This window comes from Fonsecaea pedrosoi, assembly GCF_000835455.1.
Source record: "Fonsecaea pedrosoi CBS 271.37 unplaced genomic scaffold supercont1.2, whole genome shotgun sequence".
NCBI classification, from domain to species: domain Eukaryota; kingdom Fungi; phylum Ascomycota; class Eurotiomycetes; order Chaetothyriales; family Herpotrichiellaceae; genus Fonsecaea; species Fonsecaea pedrosoi.
Genome location: NW_013550614.1, coordinates 4,094,842 through 4,111,572, shown reverse-complemented (window position 1 = coordinate 4,111,572; position 16,731 = coordinate 4,094,842). Strand labels below are relative to the sequence as shown.

Here is a 16,731-nt window from a genome sequence, read left to right as displayed (position 1 = left end):
CACCAACATGGCGTTTGGATCAGTATACCGACTGCTGGGAGTCCTGCTGGTTTCACTGTCGCTGAATACTCTGACCGCTGCACGCTCATGTTGGAATCAGCGCACGGCAATTAATGGCACTGATTTTCCCCCATTGATCGAGGCCACCACAGAAGACCTCATCCGCGGGCTGGAATCGGGCCTGTTCACAAGCGTCGATCTTGTCACAGCATACATTGCACGCATCATGGAAGTCAACGCGACTTTGCATGTGGTGACCCAGCTCAACCCAGATGCCCTTTCTATCGCCGCAGAACTCGATGGGCAACGTGCGCAAGGCATCGTTGGTGGTCCACTCCATGGTATACCGATACTGATCAAAAACAATATTGCTACTGCTGATGAAATGGACAATACTGCCGGCTCTCATGCGCTTGCCGGTGCCAAGGTTCCTCGAGACAGCACAATTGCCGCCAATCTGAGGAAGGCTGGGGCTGTGATTTTAGGGAAGACCAACTTGAGCCAATGGGCGAATTACCGATCGTTCAATACTAGCAACGGCTGGTCTGCCATCGCAGGGCAGACGGTCGGTGCTTATTATCCTGGTCAAGATCCCAGTGGTAGCAGTTCTGGCAGCGGCGTTTCTTCTTCGTTGGGACTGGCCTTGGCTGCCTTGGGCACTGAGACGGATGGCAGCATTCTGAGTCCTTCGGACGTCAACAATCTTGTTGGAATCAAGCCTACTGTTGGATTGACGTCTCGTGATCTGGTTGTTCCCGTGAGTGGCCCGCGCATACGACATGCGATCCGTGTTCGATATCCCAGCACATCAACGTCGATTCACTGTTCCCGTCAGGGCACTGACTGCATCTGCTTCAGATATCTGAACACCAAGACACTGTTGGGCCCATGGCTCGGACCGTCAAAGATGCGGCCTACGTTCTGTCAGCGATAGCGGGAAAGTCTCCATACGACAACTACACATCTGCAATTCCCTTCGACACCATTCCTGACTACGTAGCGGCATGTAACTTTTCGGCCCTGCAAGGAAAGAGGATTGGCGTACCACGGAACCTCATTGATCTATCTTTGTCAGTATCCCTGTCCTGACCGAAGTGACACGGATCAAACGGTCAACATTCTATATCGGTACAGAGCTAATCTCTGTCTGTAGTGACGCAACTGCTGCACCAATCGTTCCTGTCTTCGACGCTGCCCTAGACGTCCTTCGTGCTGCAGGAGCGACCATCATTGATTACACCAACTTCACTGGCTATGACGCTCTCAATGAAGGCAACTTCTCCAACATCGTCCTGGAAGCGGATTTTATCAGTGATCTTGCCAACTATCTCTCGCAGCTCTCGCACAATCCCAACCATGTCTACTCTGTGGCAGACGTTCGCAACTTTACTCATTCATTTCCTTTGGAGGATTGGCCTGAGCGTGACACGTTAGTCTGGGACGGCGCGCTGGAGCTGGGCTTCAACAACACGTCGCCAAACTTTTGGTCTAACTATACCATGAACACGTATCTGGCCGGTCCACTTGGGGTCACAGGCGCGCTTGCCAACTACTCCTTGGATGCTCTGGTGTTGCCAACGGAGTTCTCGCCCAATTTCCCTGCTCTGATTGGCTCACCCGTCGTAACAGTACCTCTCGGAGCGTTCCCTCCCGACACAGCAGTTACTCCCAACGACTTTGGTAATCTGAATGCCACCGCACCTAATCTCCCTTTCGGAATCAGTTTCATGGGGCCACATTTCAGTGAAGAGTTGCTCATCGGGATGGCATACGCCTTTGAGCAGAGAACTCTGGTCCGAAACACCATCACGCCCTATATTCAAGCCACGGTGGAGCTTGTGGACGTGGTCAATGCGAAGCTGAGCAAGACGCGGGACTAGATGTGGCGGAGGTAGGCTTACTACGGCAAACTTGCTTGGCATCCCCGAAGTGGGCATTTTCGATCCAGCGCTTTTTGGGCCTTTCTCCTATAAAGGGTGTGCGATCGACCACTCCAAAATGCTAGAGAGGCAGGAGGCGTCGACACTAGTCGCTTGAGGATGCGAGGTCTAATCACTGCAAGCCGAAATGTCGTATGACAAAGGAAAATCCGAGTGATGTCCGTAGTTTGTTCCGACTCGACCCAGCCTTGTGCAGCCTCGTGCAGCCTGGTTTAGCCGGGTATTGCGGGCCAATCACAAGCCAGCCAATTCGATTGTCTCTGAGGTCGATCATGATTGGTGGGAAGAATGGTGAATTCAACCTCGGTTTCATTGACAACAAGACAAAATGTCCGAGAAGTTGGAGTTCATGTTAAATGTCCCAAAGTCCACGCGCTGCTGCCTCTCTCATTCTTAAAGAAGTTCTTTGTTTTGTGGGAGCGTTGAGCGAATATTGACTGACGGGATACGTTAATTCCTCGCTCGCCTACCTTCCTGAGTCTTTTCTCCATTGACATCATCTCACATACAGCCATGGCGCAAAAGGCATCTCAGACGATCCCCAGCAAGACGCATACCCGCGCAGAGGTTGCATCGCATAACACTGAGGACGATGTGTGGTGCATCGTAAGTTCGCTTTAGACCTAGAGCACCTGTTACCAAACACATCACTCTAGCAACCTCCAGTTTTTGTCGACGCGTTTGTCGAGCGCTGACTGACTGTCTCAAACTCTCAGATCGACCACAAAGTTTACGACCTGACAGACTTTCTCGGTGCGTTTGCTGCTCCCTCTTTGACGAAATCACACAGCACTTTCTGCAGCTGGCTGGTCGTGACTCAGAGAGAATGTATGGGGCTGACAACAGCGCTGCAATAGATGCCCATCCCGGTGGCAATGTCGTTCTGCAACAGGTCGCCGGCCAGGACGCCACGACGGCCTTCTACAACCTCCACCGCCACGAGGTTCTCCAGAAGTACGCCAATCTCTGCATCGGCACGGTCCAAGGCGAGACGCCCGAAGTCATCGATCCACAGCCGGGCGATCTGTCGAGGGTGCCGTACGCGGAGCCGCTGTGGCTGACCCCCCAGTTCAAAACGCCCTACTACAACGCCTCGCACCGTGCCCTCCAAAAGGCCGTGAGAGAGTTCGTGGACCGCGACATCTACCCCGAAGCCCAAGAAAAAGAACTCGACGGCACCTACGTCTCACAGGAACTGGTCGATAAGATGGCCTCGAACGGCCTCCTCGCCATGCGACTCGGGCCCGGCAAGCACCTCCACGGCCGCAAACTGCTCGGCGATGTCAAGGGCGAGGAATTCGACTATTTCCACGATTTGATCGTCGCACAAGAGCTCTCGCGCGCCCTGGCAAGAGGCTTCCAGGACGGAAACATGGCGGGCATGATGATCTCGTTGACGGCCGTCAGGCAGTGGGCAAATGATTCTGCGTTGAAAGATAAAGTCACCGAGGAGTGTTTGAGCGGGAAGAAGTTCATGTGCCTTGCCGTCACCGAGGCGTTCGCGGGTAGCGATGTTTCGGGAATCAGGACAACTGCCACAAAGACTGAGGACGGCAAATATTACATGTGAGTTCTTTTTTTTGGTTGAGCTTGTTGTGCAAATGGGTTATAGTGACTGACTTCTGTGCCAGAATCAATGGGACAAAGGTGACACCGAATCGATGCACTCTAAATTGGATTCGGTAAGCTAACATGGTCGCAGAAATGGATCACCAACGGCATGTTTGCGGACTATTTCGTCACGGGGTGCAAGACCGAAAAGGGATTCAGTGTCATCCTGGTCCCGCGGGACGACAACATCGAGACCAAACGCATCAAGACATCATATTCCACGGCGGCGGCCACGACATTCGTCCAATTCGACAATGTCAAGGTGCCGGTGAACCATCTCCTGGGCAAGGAGGACAACGGCTTCATCGTCATCATGAGCAATTTCAACCACGAGCGCTGGGCCATGGTTTGCTTCGTGACACGGTGGATGCGCACCATTGTGGAAGAGTGCCTGAAGTGGACGAACCAGAGGATCGTCTTTGGGAAGCCGCTGGTGACCCAACCCGTGATCCGACAGAAACTCGCCAAGATGATCTCGCAGACCGAGGCGTGCCAGTCGTGGCTCGAGACCATCACTTACCAAATGAACCAGATGGACTATGCCCAGCAGTCGAAGCTGCTAGGCGGGCCGATTGGGCTGTTGAAGTCGTACGTGACGCGGTGCGCGCACGACGTGGCCGACGATGCCGTCAACATCTTTGGCGGCCGCGGCATCACCCAGACGGGCATGGGCCGCTTCGTCGAGCAGTTCCACCGAACGTACAAGTTCGACGCCATCTTGGGCGGTACCGAGGAGATCCTGGCCGATCTCGGTGTGAGGCAGGCCATCAAGGCGATGCCCAAGGCTATGCTGTGATTCGGTGTATTTTGGAGGGTGGTCACGGCGGCGTTGGATCCTCGGCTTTTGGGACGTGTGTAAAAGATGAAAGAGTAGCGCCATGACCGGATACATTGTGTCTTGTTACATATATACCTCGTGTGTATTTCATCCTGGCCCCCCTCGTGTGATTCCTGTTGTCACCCAGACACCTTTCCCAGTGGACTGCGGAAGGGGCGACGAGGTTAATTACAAGCACCGCAAGTCATACAGCACGTAGTTCGCGGCCGCATCGAGGAAGGAAGGAGGAAAGAAGCTCCAAGTAGAGAGCGGCGGATCTCATACCTCGTACCTCCTTCTACTCGTGATGTAATTGTATGGCTAATAAGGATGAGCGGGAAGAGAGAGAGAGAGAGAGTGGAGACTGAGCGCGAATCCATTGCCATTCACGTCTTCCTCTCTTTACTCTCTTACTACATACATACCTATTCGTACCGAGTAGTCATAGGTATTACGGGATCACGTATATAATAGACCTGGGAAGTAATGCTCCGAGGGCTCGTATCGACCGATCGACCAGAAGTAGTAAGCTGATGTCAGTCTCATATTGGCCGTTTGCGTGGCTGGCTATGTGCAAGAAACTGTACTTGCACTTGTATTTGTGCCCGGTGGTTGACTGACTGATCACGTACAAGGCACCCACAAGGCGTAGGCGTGGCGGCGGCGATATTTTCCGACAAAAGCGTTTCGCCATGTCTCGCCTCGTCTCGTATCTGACAGCCTGGTTCGTTCGTTGCCAGTCAAATCCCAAATATCGCACGCCTTCTCTAGTCTTTGTCAGGATGACGATGACCGTCTGTCCCACCCGTCGTGCGCTCGTACATGTGCCATGACCCTCCTCCTCCTCCTCCTCCTCCTCCTCCTCCTCCTCGTCGTAGGTAGAGTTCTCCGTACCTGACGCTCCACCGTTCCACCGGCTCCACCGCTCCGCCGCTCCGATATATATCCCCCCGTGCCGTCACGTAGATAGATACACCATCCGCTGAGTCCTTACGAAAAGTGTGGGAGAAGCCGCCGCCATGTAACCGAGGTGGACGGCGAACGGCGAACGTCGAACGTTGGTGAGCTGATGCACTCTCCCAAAATTTGAAAATTCATCTCTCTCTGCTGGCTGCCCATCTTGGGGATTAAAAGCATGAAATGTGTCGAGTTTGGCTACTCTCGCTCGGCTCACTCTTGTGTGAAAACTTGGGCTTTGTCTTTTGGTGCTGACTGCCCAAAAAAAAGTGTGCGGGATAGTCGTCCGGCTTCCCTCGCTGTGCAATCTGTCTTCATCTCTCACTCGCTACCAGCCTGGGGCACCGGATAGCAACCAGGGTAGCACTTATCAAAATCTCTAGCTCAGAAAGATGCCCGACCATTTAGACCAGCCTTCGACGCTTGCAGAGATTCATGGGCAGCCACCAGTTCATAGCGAGGAAGAGCAAGAACATCGAGTGCAGCAACCTCAGACAAAGGACAACACAGCCTGGATGGCAGCCGGAGCCTTGTCGTGGTCACCACTGCTCAGCCTCCCGTACGAGCTCAGGCAAAGGATTTTTCAGTACGTGTTTATGGCCTCGTCTGCAAATTTCCCACCTCAAGTACGCTCTCCGTCAAGGGCCCCAAACGCGGTGGGGGATGGATACAACGTCTTGGGTCCCGGATCGAGCACAAGAGGTGGAAACCATAAGATTGTGCAGTCCCTTCTTGTATGCCGCCAGCTCTACCAGGAAACACGCCTGATCCCTTTCCAAGTCAATTGTGTCAAGTGCCCGGCGGTGATGGGATCGAATACCCTGGCAACAAAGCGTCTCATAGATGCTCTGCAGCCCTTTCAGCGACGAGCGATCCGAAGGCTGGAGCTGCACCTGCTGGCGAGTGTGACGGAAGCATGGTCCCTGAGGTCGATTCTGAGGTCAATAGCCGGGGTTACGGAGACAGAGACTAACTGCACCATGCGCGAGAGCGGTGGCGGCACTGATGACAAGATCAGCTTCGGTGACAATGCGGAAACCGGCAAAAAGCCAGAAAAGGACTCGAATACCAGCTTGAGAGAATTGTCGGTCCATATGACCACACGAGACCTGCTGTTGGCGCAGGCGGACTCAATGGTGGGGTTGCTGCACATGTTGATGGTCGCGCCTTTCTCTCAAGAACGTCCTTCCACTGCATTCGCGTGGACGGCGGCGTGGGTCACCGAGGGTCTAGCCTTTCTTGAATCCCTGAGGGAATTGACCATTGTCGTTGAGTCCAGTCTATCGGTGGCAAAACAGCTCGCTGCCAACGAGAGATGGCAATTCGAGCAGACCCTCAAATCGTCGTTGCCGAGCGTCGAGGTGAAGGTCGAATGGAGATTGCACCGCGATATCAACTTGGAAAAGGATGACGGCGATTGGGTCAATTTCCTCTGGGTGCACGATTCAAACATAGGTGCGCCTGAGCACGGAGCGACTGAGTCTGGTCTTAGACGCAACGATGGGGTTTCCAGTTGGACATACATTGTGCCCTGAGACCCGGCAGCCCTCGAATAAAGCCATGATATACCCAGGTGGTGATCACCGTCCAGTTGTCATGAATTTGTGCAACGCTTCCAAACTCAGCTGACTGGCGGTTGGCAAAGTAGATCTCGTTTCTGTGGACGCTGTGTTGGCCTCAATCTTTGGTGCTTTTTGTTCGACGTCCATTTTGTCTGCATCCTCGTCCTCACCCTCCTCGTCGCTGACCTCGTATTCTTCCTCTTCTTCAGGCCCATCATCGTCCTCGTCATCAGGAGGTTCGACCAGTTGCCTGCGTAGCCCCGTGGATACGTTCTCTACGCCTTTCTGCTTCTCGTCCAAAGTGAAGTCGGCACCCCATTTCTGCTTCCGAGCTGCAGCATTGGCCGCTCCAGGTGCCCATTGCCAAAGACCGTTGCGGTCATTCTCCGACAGCCCTCGAAACGTGGCTTTGTGCTGTTGTGCATTGATGTTCTCCCCCTCTTCCACCCACTCTTCCACATTGGGTTCTAGCTTTGTTCGAAGGAGGGTCTCGAGAATGAAGGCTCGTTGAGTTCCTGGAAATCTGGGTGTGGGAAAGGCAACGGTAGACTGATATGTGTCCCGATTCTCCGCTAGTTGAGAGACAATGGTCTGCAGGTTGTTAGAGACGAGGTTTGCATGTAGTTGGAGGGCTGGCCTGTGATGCAGTTAGCGAGAGCCAGTCGGAAGAAGAAGCGTCTCTACCAGGTGGGAAGTTGGTTTTGAGTCACGAGCTCCGATCCCAGAGCGACCAGGGACTTATGGAGAGCTAAGAGTCTTTGACGCGTTTGATCCAAGGATCTGACCTGATCTGTCGTGAGCTCAGCCATATCGTCGAGTTTGGAGTTTGTAGTAATGTTGTGGACGCGAGTGGTCAGTTGATGAGGGACAGATTCAAACTCCGCACTCCAAGCTTCTTGGAAAGTTGGACTTCGCTCTTCACCCTTCACACCACCTCGTGTAGTTCAATGAACCCCCTACGATTCCCGCCAGCTTAGATCACCGCCGTTATGGCTGCTGCTCCGGCAGCAGGCCGATTGTCCGGATCTGGCTATCGCGTCTGTTCAAGCTGCATCGCACGATGTCTTCGTCAACCGTCGCGACCGCACAGCACTTTGAGATCTGTCCTGCAAGCAAACCGGAAGCTCCACAGTGGCATAATCCCGGGTGAAAGACCCTCGAGAAGCGCAATTGTTCAGTCACAGAGCTTTGTGGACGACTATTTCTCGGCCAACACGTCGATTGAGAGAGGATGGATCAAGAATGGGATGCTGGCTGCGGTACGCACGGTGGCGGAACCGACAGGACGAAGGGAAAATGATGTGTCTGGCGAAGTCGCACGGATGCGGACACAAGGAGAACTGGAAAAGGCTCTGTCTTTCAAGGCAGAGCCTCCGAGTCAAGAAAATCAGAGCGCCCAAACTGGTCCGGAAGCTAGCAAAGCTGTGGAGGATGGTGAACCAGAGGCAGATGTACTCCCACACAGAAGACGGAAGAGACGAAAGAACACCGAGAATGCGTCCGAGGAATCTCTTCCGTTGGACGCTTCATCCCAATTGACAACTGCTGCCACCGCAATGCCCAAGTCAGCCGTCTTCCGACGCAGGCTGGCCACCTTCCTCTCACTCACCAAACCGCGACTATCCTTCCTGATCCTACTCACGACCACGTCGGCATACAGTCTATATCCACTCCCTGAAATCCTGTCTTCCACATCCTCGTCGGCAACTTCATCACTTTCCACTTCGACCTTGACATTACTGTTCCTCACTTCTGGCACGTTTCTGTCGTGCGCCTGTGCCAACACCCTCAACATGCTTTTCGAGCCCAAATACGACGCTCTCATGTCTCGCACCCGAAATCGGCCTCTCGTGAGAAAGCTGGTCTCTCCGCGTGCTGCCGCCCTGTTTGCGTTGGTCTGCGGTGCGTCTGGCCTGCTTCTCCTCGGCCTGGGTACCAACCCGACAGTGGCCGGTTTGTCGGCCCTCAATATATTCCTGTACGCTGGGGTCTACACTCCAATGAAGAGAATCTCAGCGGCGAACACGTGGGTGGGCGCAATTGTGGGCGGCATCCCTCCTTTGATGGGCTGGTGCGCCGCTGCGGGCGAAGCTGCGACATCTGAACATCATTCATGGCAAGATCTACTCTTTTCGGAGAACTCGATAGGAGGCTGGGCATTAGCGGCCCTCTTGTTTGCCTGGCAGTTTCCTCACTTCATGTCCTTGTCGCACACCATTCGAGAAGACTATCGAAATGCTGGCCACAAGATGCTGGCCTGGACGAATCCTGCTCGAAACGGACGTGTTGCTTTGAGGTACTCCTTGGCCATGTTCCCCATATGCGCGCTGCTCTATTCTACGGGATATGTGGACAAAGGCTTCCTCGTCATCAGCACGGCATGCAATGTGTGGATGACTCGGGAGGCGTTCCGCTTCTGGAAACAGCAAGGGGCTGGGGGAAGTGCCAGGGGGCTCTTCTGGGCGAGCGTATGGCAGCTTCCTCTTGTGCTGGTTGGAGCTCTGGTGTGCAAGAAGGGGTTGTGGGATGGCTTCTTCAGCACCGATGAACCCGCCAGTATCTACGAAGAGGGTGATCTCGAAACTGACGGCGACGGTCTTGGGATGGATCCATCAAAGGCTCGGCAAAGGCCGCCACCACCTGACATTAATTTGGCTATGATGGGGTTCAAGAGACCAACTTGAACCCAACAACGGAAGCTATTTCTTTTCCACAACAAGGCGTTTTCCTGGACATGGACGAGATGTATTCTTGCAACAACTGAGACATGATTTCGCAGACATGACAGACATTTGGACCGGCGTATATTGTACCGAGTTCGCAGTACGACCCGCATCAACACGGAGCGAGCGGACAAGCACATCTCCGCTTGCTCGCCGGAATAGATCTGCAAGGCACAGCGAGGCACGCACTGCACGGGAATGCACGGCAAAGCACAGCAGTAGATGTGCTGTGGCGTCATGAGTCTGCAGATCGCCGTTTTCAACCTTTGAATTACACTCTCCTCGACACACAATGCGGGGAAGAGTCAGTGTTGATCCAACATTCAATGGAACTCTACCAGTTCAATAGCCGTCAGCTCAAGCGGGCAAATGTAACATATCCCACGGGCGTGCATGCAGAATACTATGAATTGTTATAACGACACCTCCCGGTGCTGCCTTCCTTACTTTCGACCCCTTCCATCTTTTCGCGTTCGGTCCTCCCTTGACTTACATTCTCTGTGGAACCACAATGCCTTCCAAGTTCGGGTTGTTCACCGCCAGAAGCAGCTCGCTTTTTCTTGCGCTGCTTCTGCAGAACGTGAGGGCGGCAAGCCTGAGCTACAATGGCCTCGCTCAAACACCTCAAATGGGCTGGGTAAACTCCCGTCGGCACTCAATCAACCTGCTGAAAACATATTGACCACTGGCTCGTGACAGGATACATACAATGCTTATGGCCTCGCATACAACGAGTCCACAATCCTCACCAATGCCGAGCGCCTGGTGTCCCTCGGTTTCCGTGATCTGGGCTACCGTGTCGTCATCTTCGACGATGCCATGACGGAGCTCAATCGCAGTGCGGATGGCACCTTGGTTGCAAACGCTGCAAAATTCCCCTCGGGCCTCCAGAATATTGCCAATCAACTCCACGACTATGGACTGTATTTTGGCGTGTACAGCAGTGCGGGCAAATACAGTTTGTCGCCCGCCTTTTTGTCACGCCCCTCCTAGCACTAACCAAATTTTCGCTGGAATCGACAGCTTGCGGAGGATACCCTGGAAGCCTGGGGTACGAGACTCAGGATGCCGCATGGTGGGCAAGCATGGGTGCAGACTATCTGAAATACGACAACTGCTACAACGAAGGCCTCTCGGGCACACCGAAGCTGAGCCAAGGTCGCTACGCCGCCATGTCGAACGCCTTGAACGGTACAGGTCGGGACTTTGTGTATTCGCTGTGTAATTGGGGAGACGACAAACCTTGGTGAGTTCTTCCTTTCACCAGGCGATTTGGCCTGTCCCAGACTGACCACAGCAATAGGGAGTGGGCGTCCACCATCGCCAACAGTGCCCGCATCTCGGGCGACATCCAGGACAGCTTTTCCATGCCTACGACGTCGTGCCCGTGTGGTCCCGACGAGTACTACTGCCAGCTGCCCGGCTATGGCTGTTCGGTCATGAACATTCTCGGCAAGGCGAGCTCCATCCGGAGCAAAAACCAAGCGGGATACTACAACGACCTCGACATGCTCGAGGTTGGAAACGGCGGCATGTCTTACGACGAATACAAAGTCCACTTCAGCATGTGGGCCGCCATCAAGTCTCCACTGATCATGGGGAACAAACTCGACCAACTGTCTCCAGAAGATTATGCGATTCTCATCAACCCGGCCGTGTTGGCCATATCACAAGACCCTAGTGTCAGCGCCGTTTCACGAACAGTCAGGCAACAGGTCGACGACAAGGACGCGTGGGGGTTCGGAGAGGTCCACGTGTGGCAGGGAAGCCTGAGCAATGGCGATCAGGTGGTCGCCTTCCTCAATGCCGGCAACAACTCGCGCACAATGTCCTATAGCCTTGTCGACGTCTTTGGCGGCCTGCGCGCAAACACGAATGCCCAAAAGAGCTGGGATCTGTTCGATGTCTGGGGCAACCAGACGGTCATGAGCACCGAGGTGGCAGCCCAGATATTGAACGGCACGCTTGCGGTGGGGAACGCGACGGGGTACTATAATGCCAGCGAGACAACTTGGGCCAGGGGGCTGAATCAGAGCAACCCCCTCTTGATTGGCACGCCGGCTGGGACTGTTCAAGGTGGTGGGATGTTGCAGGCTGAGGTGCCGAGACACGGGATTCAGATGTGGCGGTTGAGAGAGGCTGGAGGAGCAGGCAAGCGGGATGAGCTGTAACTCCTGGAAAAGGATGAGTGGGCTCTGGAGACGAGAAGCTATGACAGGAACAACTCCCTCGACCACACTTCTTAGAGCTTCGTAGCATACGTTATTGAAGGTATCAAGCTTGATTGTTTTCATACCGTTTGGTCCGAGGAATGCTGCCGATGCTATTGACGACCGACCCGAAGGACTCTCGAAACTCCTGATTATGCTGTTTATTTCATTCCGTTTGTTTTTACTCGTAAATCGTAGAGTTTTATAACGTCCCAAATAGCATCATCCATTCAATTTGTACACGGGAAAGAGGACCTGTCCACAAAGTCGTCGTTCCCAATTTCCCGTCAAACTCCTCTGTTTCGCTCGCCGCTCGTGTCTCATCCGATCTTTGCGTTCGAAAAGTCCATCTCGGGATGCTCCTTCATGAACTTTTTCAGAATGTCGTCCTTCTTTTGGTCGTCGCTCGTCGGCTTTCCCATGGCCTTTTGGTTCTGATCGTACATCATCCTAAATTTGGCAGGGCACGGCTGCGTTAGTGATTTTGATCTTCTGGCCAAAAAAACACGGCGGTGCTGCCCGGCCCTTACCAAGCGGGTTTGGTGGAGTGCATGAGCGTGAAGCATAGAGAGAGGGAGAGAGACCTGGGAGAAACCTACTTTTCGACCATCCCCCTCGTCTCGCCGTCGAGTTCGCTCAGCTTGGAGTTTTCGGGCACGATCTTTGCCGTGTCGATCTTGGGGGCCGACGTGACGATGTGCGCCCACCAGTAGGAGCCGCGGGCTTTGGCGAGCGTGATGAGGATCTCTTTGCTGCCGTCGGGCTTGGTCGACAGGACCCACGTCGAGTCGTCCGTCTGGATCGGGTGGGGGAAGTCGCCCTGTCAGCGGTCAAGAGTGTCAGTTCATCATGGTTCGGAAACAAAGTAGCGCGGCACCATGGCAGTGTTCAGTGCGCCCTAACGGGTTCGGGGAGCAGGCGTTGGTGGTAACGATGCAGCACAGCACAGCACAGCACGTACATCAATAATGGGCTCCTGCCCCTTTACTGCGACCTTGATGTGCGTCTTCTTCAATTCCACGACCAAGTCCCTCGCCTTCAGGTTCCCCTGTATGGGCACGCTGACCTCGGCCTCTTCGAGCGTCTGCGTCCATTTGTACGGCAGTTTCGCCTGCTCCTCCTCTTCGCGCTGGCGGTCTTCGGCGTCCTTGCGGGCCCGTTCGGACGGTGTCGGTGAGGGTGCGCGTTCGGCCATGTTTGTGTTGTTTTTTGCAAATTCTGGCTGAGAAATGAAAGGGGGTTGGGACGTGGGTAGCCACGGGCTTGTGAGTGACGGTGGTGGTTAAGTCGCGGTTTTCGAAGTATTTCGCTGGCCTTCCAGGTCGCGTGCGGAGAAACAGGCCCAGATGAGAATGTAGTGGAAACCGCTTGCCGCTCACCCCTCTTCAGGACTAGGGTGATGCCGCCCTATGCCCACACCGAGCTCACGCGAGCCGGGTGAGAGCGCACCCGTAGAATCACCCTCTACAGTACAGGGGCGAAAGGTCGTGCCCTCCAGGCGTGGATGGATGGTGCGATACCCGACCGCCTCGGCGTTCCACGCACGGCGATCATTGGCGTGAGGGACGAAACTAGATCTCAATCAGGCGGGCCGTTGGAAAGACCGAATCACTGTCAGGACGGTCGTAAAAAGCAGCGCCGGTAATATGGCGACGTTTTCGACCTCAGTGTCTTTGACCGCCTAATACCGCTTCGGGGCCGGAAAAAGCAAATTCTACCACTTCTGAGGGTATATAGAGGGATTCCGACCCTTGCTGCTTTCACCTCTACCTGCGCCGCCACTCTCGGAACCGAAAAATGGATCTCCCCTGGGCTGCCTGCTTGTGGACGATGTGCAGGGATCCAGGACATGTGGGCATTTCCATTGGAGGGATGCTGGTTTGTACGTCAATTAGATTTCATACCCCAAAAAAAGTTGTTGAGTAATTCCAGATGGGTGTCACTGTGTTTGGTCTGCCTCTATCCAGATGTACGAGGTTCATAGGGAGTGACACGTGGATGACAAGACACTAGATGATCCAATATACAGCACATGCAAGAGATGATGGCAATCGAATGGATCGTATTGACCGTGGACCGTAAAGTCCGGTTGAAGGCACCGGCCTGACATGTGCCCATTTATCACTTTTCTCTTTCACCGTGCTTCCGCCCGTAGTTCAGCTAACTATTGACGATGCACATGCCAGTGAAAGCACCTTGTCGATGCGACCAGGCTATTTCTTTTCTGCATTATTGAGTTCCCGAGGAGGAGGGAAAGGGGGAGGAAGACACGTGACTTTGTTTTGCTCCATCCATTTATCTATCTGCCTATCTATCTGCCTGTCTGTTGACAGTGTCCATCTGCCTGTCTGATCGAGGTGAACCCATGTCTGTCTCTCCGTCTGTTTCTGGTGCTGGACCAAAGCCTTCCTGGGGTTGCGGGGACTGGGTGAAGGGCGAAATCTTTTCTGTTTTTGGCAGCGGTGAACGCGGGTTGATATACGCACATGTACCTACCTACCGACCTGGGTAGGTACATGGATAGCTCGTAGTGCGGATGCGCGCATTGCGACGCGATACCATGAGGCACCGAGAACTGTAGGAGAAACCGCACGAAGGAGATACTGGAACGTCGTATTATATGGTTAGGTAGGAAATAGGTCAGATCATGCAGTGGAGGGGAGGGAGAGGTGGATGGCATGTTTCGGTGGAGGTGTACCCCGTACTGTACTGTACTGTTCGAGTACATAACTCGTGTCAACCTTGGAAGTGTGTATCTGGGTAGTGAGTGGTATCCTGGATTTGCTCAATACTATCAAGGTAGGTTAAATGAGTAACTATGAGGTAGGTAGCTATGTACATGCCAGTATTATGTTCTCAGTACATCCGTCGTTTGCGCCCTTACTATATATATGTCAAATTACATCGACGGCCATTTCAACCTAGATACCTACCCAGTTCATGCGCTGGCAACTATGTATATTGCCAGCTGCTGTACCAGTCAGTGGTAGCAATGCTCTTTGTTCATTCGGGTTTCGGAGGCAACAAACACATCTCCGTGCGTATCTGTGCGTATCTCTCTCTGCATGCCGACCTGTCCCAGGAGACCTCGCCATGCGCTCGCTGTATGAGGATGACTGCCTAGAAGCTTCCCCGCTCTCATCCTGGTCAACAACGTCTCCGGCCCCCGTGGGAATGGAATGAAGAATCAACCTCGCTGCCCGGTCTCCAGAATTGGTGGGAGTGCACGGACCGGTCACTATGGAAGTGGAGATGGAGGATCACGTCACAGATTTGACATGTGAAACGAATGAGCAGGCCGCGTGGCACGGGATGGGGATAGCATGGCATTGGCAGGGAGCGGCACGGGAATGGAAACTGTTTCCTCAGTACGGCATTCCGTGTGCTATTCGTTATTGATCTCCCAAGTTTTGTACATGTAGAGCGATCTAGAACGAGGTTGAGAGAGAGGGTAACTCGAGAACTGAAAGGTCGAGAGGGAAACAGGCACAAATGAACGTGCCCGAACGGTGCTTGGTACTTTTAGGCACATATTATATGCAGGGCCGTTTTTAGAAGCCGCAGGATCCACAGCTCATGCATTTTCACATGCCAGAAGGCTGTGAATGATATGAAAATCCATCATGCAAGTCGCATCTCTGGCACATCTCCATGACCGTGAGCGATGGAACGACGGGGAAGGGGAAGTGTCCTCTTATTTTCTTGGCTTGTCTCTCCAGTGGCAATTGATCGTGGAGGGCACGGCAAGTGACATGTATCTTGTCGAATGCCCGTCATCCCTGGATTACGAGGTACTCTTCACTCCAGTGCTTACCCCAGGAAACTGGATTGTTGCTGCATCATGCGTGATGGGTCAGAAAATGACTGTGCGAGGGGACTAACAGGGAAGCTACCCGTTGTTGCAGTAGCAGCAGCGGCAACAGGGGTATATGTTGCAGAATACTACTCGTCCAAGATAGTCATATCATCCCACCTCCTTCTGCATTGTCTGATAATGAAACAAGCATTGACGTCCCAGCCACCCGCGCATGTGTAACGCAAGTCATGACCGGTGGGTAGGGCGTTTCGGGCCGCAGGAGAAAGATGTCATTGCCAGAGGAGATGAGGAAGTTTCAGGGACTCGGATCGGATTTTTGTACGTGGTGTGAAGACGGCGACTTATTAGAGATGGATGTGGTAGGGAGTTTAATATCACGATTGGCTGGAATACTTCTGCAGGCAATAGTCTGCAGGGGAGGAGTCTAGCAACCTGGCACAGACCAAAGAGGACAAGAGGCGGAAGCGAGGGGGAGGCGAAGGAGAAGCGAAGGTGGTTTGGGCATACCCATGGTCAGTGTGTCATTGTCATTCCACGCAGATGCAATTCCCTTAGTAGGTACTGTTCGTCCCATACCTAGGTACCCAGCACCATGTTTTCGGGGGAGTCAGTGAATGGATACAGTGTTGCAGTAGCACCAAACGCTGCAATGAGGGGAGGGATGAGAAGTCAGAGAAATAAAGAGGGAACCAAAGACTCCGCGGCCCGAGACTGTGACTTTCTGCGACTTTCACATGCAAATTCTTGGCGGCTGCGTGGGTTGCAACCAGCATCACCAGGCTTGCGCTCCTGTCCACTTTGTCGGGCCACTGAAGCAATGCGCCCGCTGCCCTGAATGGAGGGAAGCGTAGAGCATGAAATCATGGTCCCTGGCCACCTCTGTATTGGGTTGCTCTTCATCGGTTTAATGGACTTCCGCAGCAGCTCAACAAGATTGCAGCCCTGTGGGACCCAGGCAAGCAAAGGGCAACATTATTAACCACAGTCACTTATTTAGCCCAAAGTCAAGAGCACCACCATACTTGTATTATTCTCGCTCACTTCCTTCTTCCCTTGTTTCCCACCTCGACAGAAAATACTCTCTCTGTGTTTTG

At 53.6% G+C, this 16,731-nt stretch overlaps 7 protein-coding genes across 7 annotated transcripts; 5 read left to right on the top strand and 2 right to left on the bottom strand.

Annotated features, from left to right (window-relative positions):
- Positions 1-7: 7 nt before the first annotated feature.
- On the top strand, positions 8-1,880 carry Z517_03458 (uncharacterized protein; the record flags this gene model as incomplete). The annotated part of the gene is made up of 3 exons (XM_013432563.1): positions 8-757; positions 859-1,070; positions 1,154-1,880. 3 exons carry the CDS (start codon positions 8-10, stop codon positions 1,878-1,880), a joined length of 1,689 nt encoding a protein of 562 aa, XP_013288017.1.
- Positions 1,881-2,453: 573 nt separating this feature from the next.
- On the top strand, positions 2,454-4,347 carry Z517_03457 (uncharacterized protein; the record flags this gene model as incomplete). The annotated part of the gene is made up of 5 exons (XM_013432562.1): positions 2,454-2,546; positions 2,657-2,693; positions 2,798-3,506; positions 3,572-3,587; positions 3,643-4,347. The coding sequence occupies 5 exons, from the start codon at positions 2,454-2,456 to the stop codon at positions 4,345-4,347; spliced, it is 1,560 nt and encodes a 519-aa protein (XP_013288016.1).
- Positions 4,348-5,717: 1,370 nt separating this feature from the next.
- On the top strand, positions 5,718-6,860 carry Z517_03456 (uncharacterized protein; the record flags this gene model as incomplete). Its single annotated transcript, XM_013432561.1, has 1 exon — positions 5,718-6,860. One exon carries the CDS (start codon positions 5,718-5,720, stop codon positions 6,858-6,860), a length of 1,143 nt encoding a protein of 380 aa, XP_013288015.1.
- Positions 6,861-6,905: 45 nt separating this feature from the next.
- Positions 6,906-7,696, bottom strand: Z517_03455 (uncharacterized protein; the record flags this gene model as incomplete). Its single annotated transcript, XM_013432560.1, has 2 exons — positions 6,906-7,524; positions 7,572-7,696. The coding sequence occupies 2 exons, from the start codon at positions 7,694-7,696 to the stop codon at positions 6,906-6,908; spliced, it is 744 nt and encodes a 247-aa protein (XP_013288014.1).
- A 180-nt stretch (positions 7,697-7,876) lies between these two features.
- On the top strand, positions 7,877-9,571 carry Z517_03454 (protoheme IX farnesyltransferase; the record flags this gene model as incomplete). The annotated part of the gene is made up of 1 exon (XM_013432559.1): positions 7,877-9,571. The coding sequence occupies one exon, from the start codon at positions 7,877-7,879 to the stop codon at positions 9,569-9,571; it is 1,695 nt and encodes a 564-aa protein (XP_013288013.1).
- Positions 9,572-10,121: 550 nt separating this feature from the next.
- Z517_03453 (uncharacterized protein) lies at positions 10,122-11,781 on the top strand (the record flags this gene model as incomplete). The annotated part of the gene is made up of 4 exons (XM_013432558.1): positions 10,122-10,247; positions 10,310-10,568; positions 10,634-10,856; positions 10,914-11,781. 4 exons carry the CDS (start codon positions 10,122-10,124, stop codon positions 11,779-11,781), a joined length of 1,476 nt encoding a protein of 491 aa, XP_013288012.1.
- Positions 11,782-12,140: 359 nt separating this feature from the next.
- On the bottom strand, positions 12,141-13,015 carry Z517_03452 (uncharacterized protein; the record flags this gene model as incomplete). Its single annotated transcript, XM_013432557.1, has 3 exons — positions 12,141-12,270; positions 12,420-12,640; positions 12,782-13,015. The coding sequence occupies 3 exons, from the start codon at positions 13,013-13,015 to the stop codon at positions 12,141-12,143; spliced, it is 585 nt and encodes a 194-aa protein (XP_013288011.1).
- Positions 13,016-16,731: the final 3,716 nt, after the last annotated feature.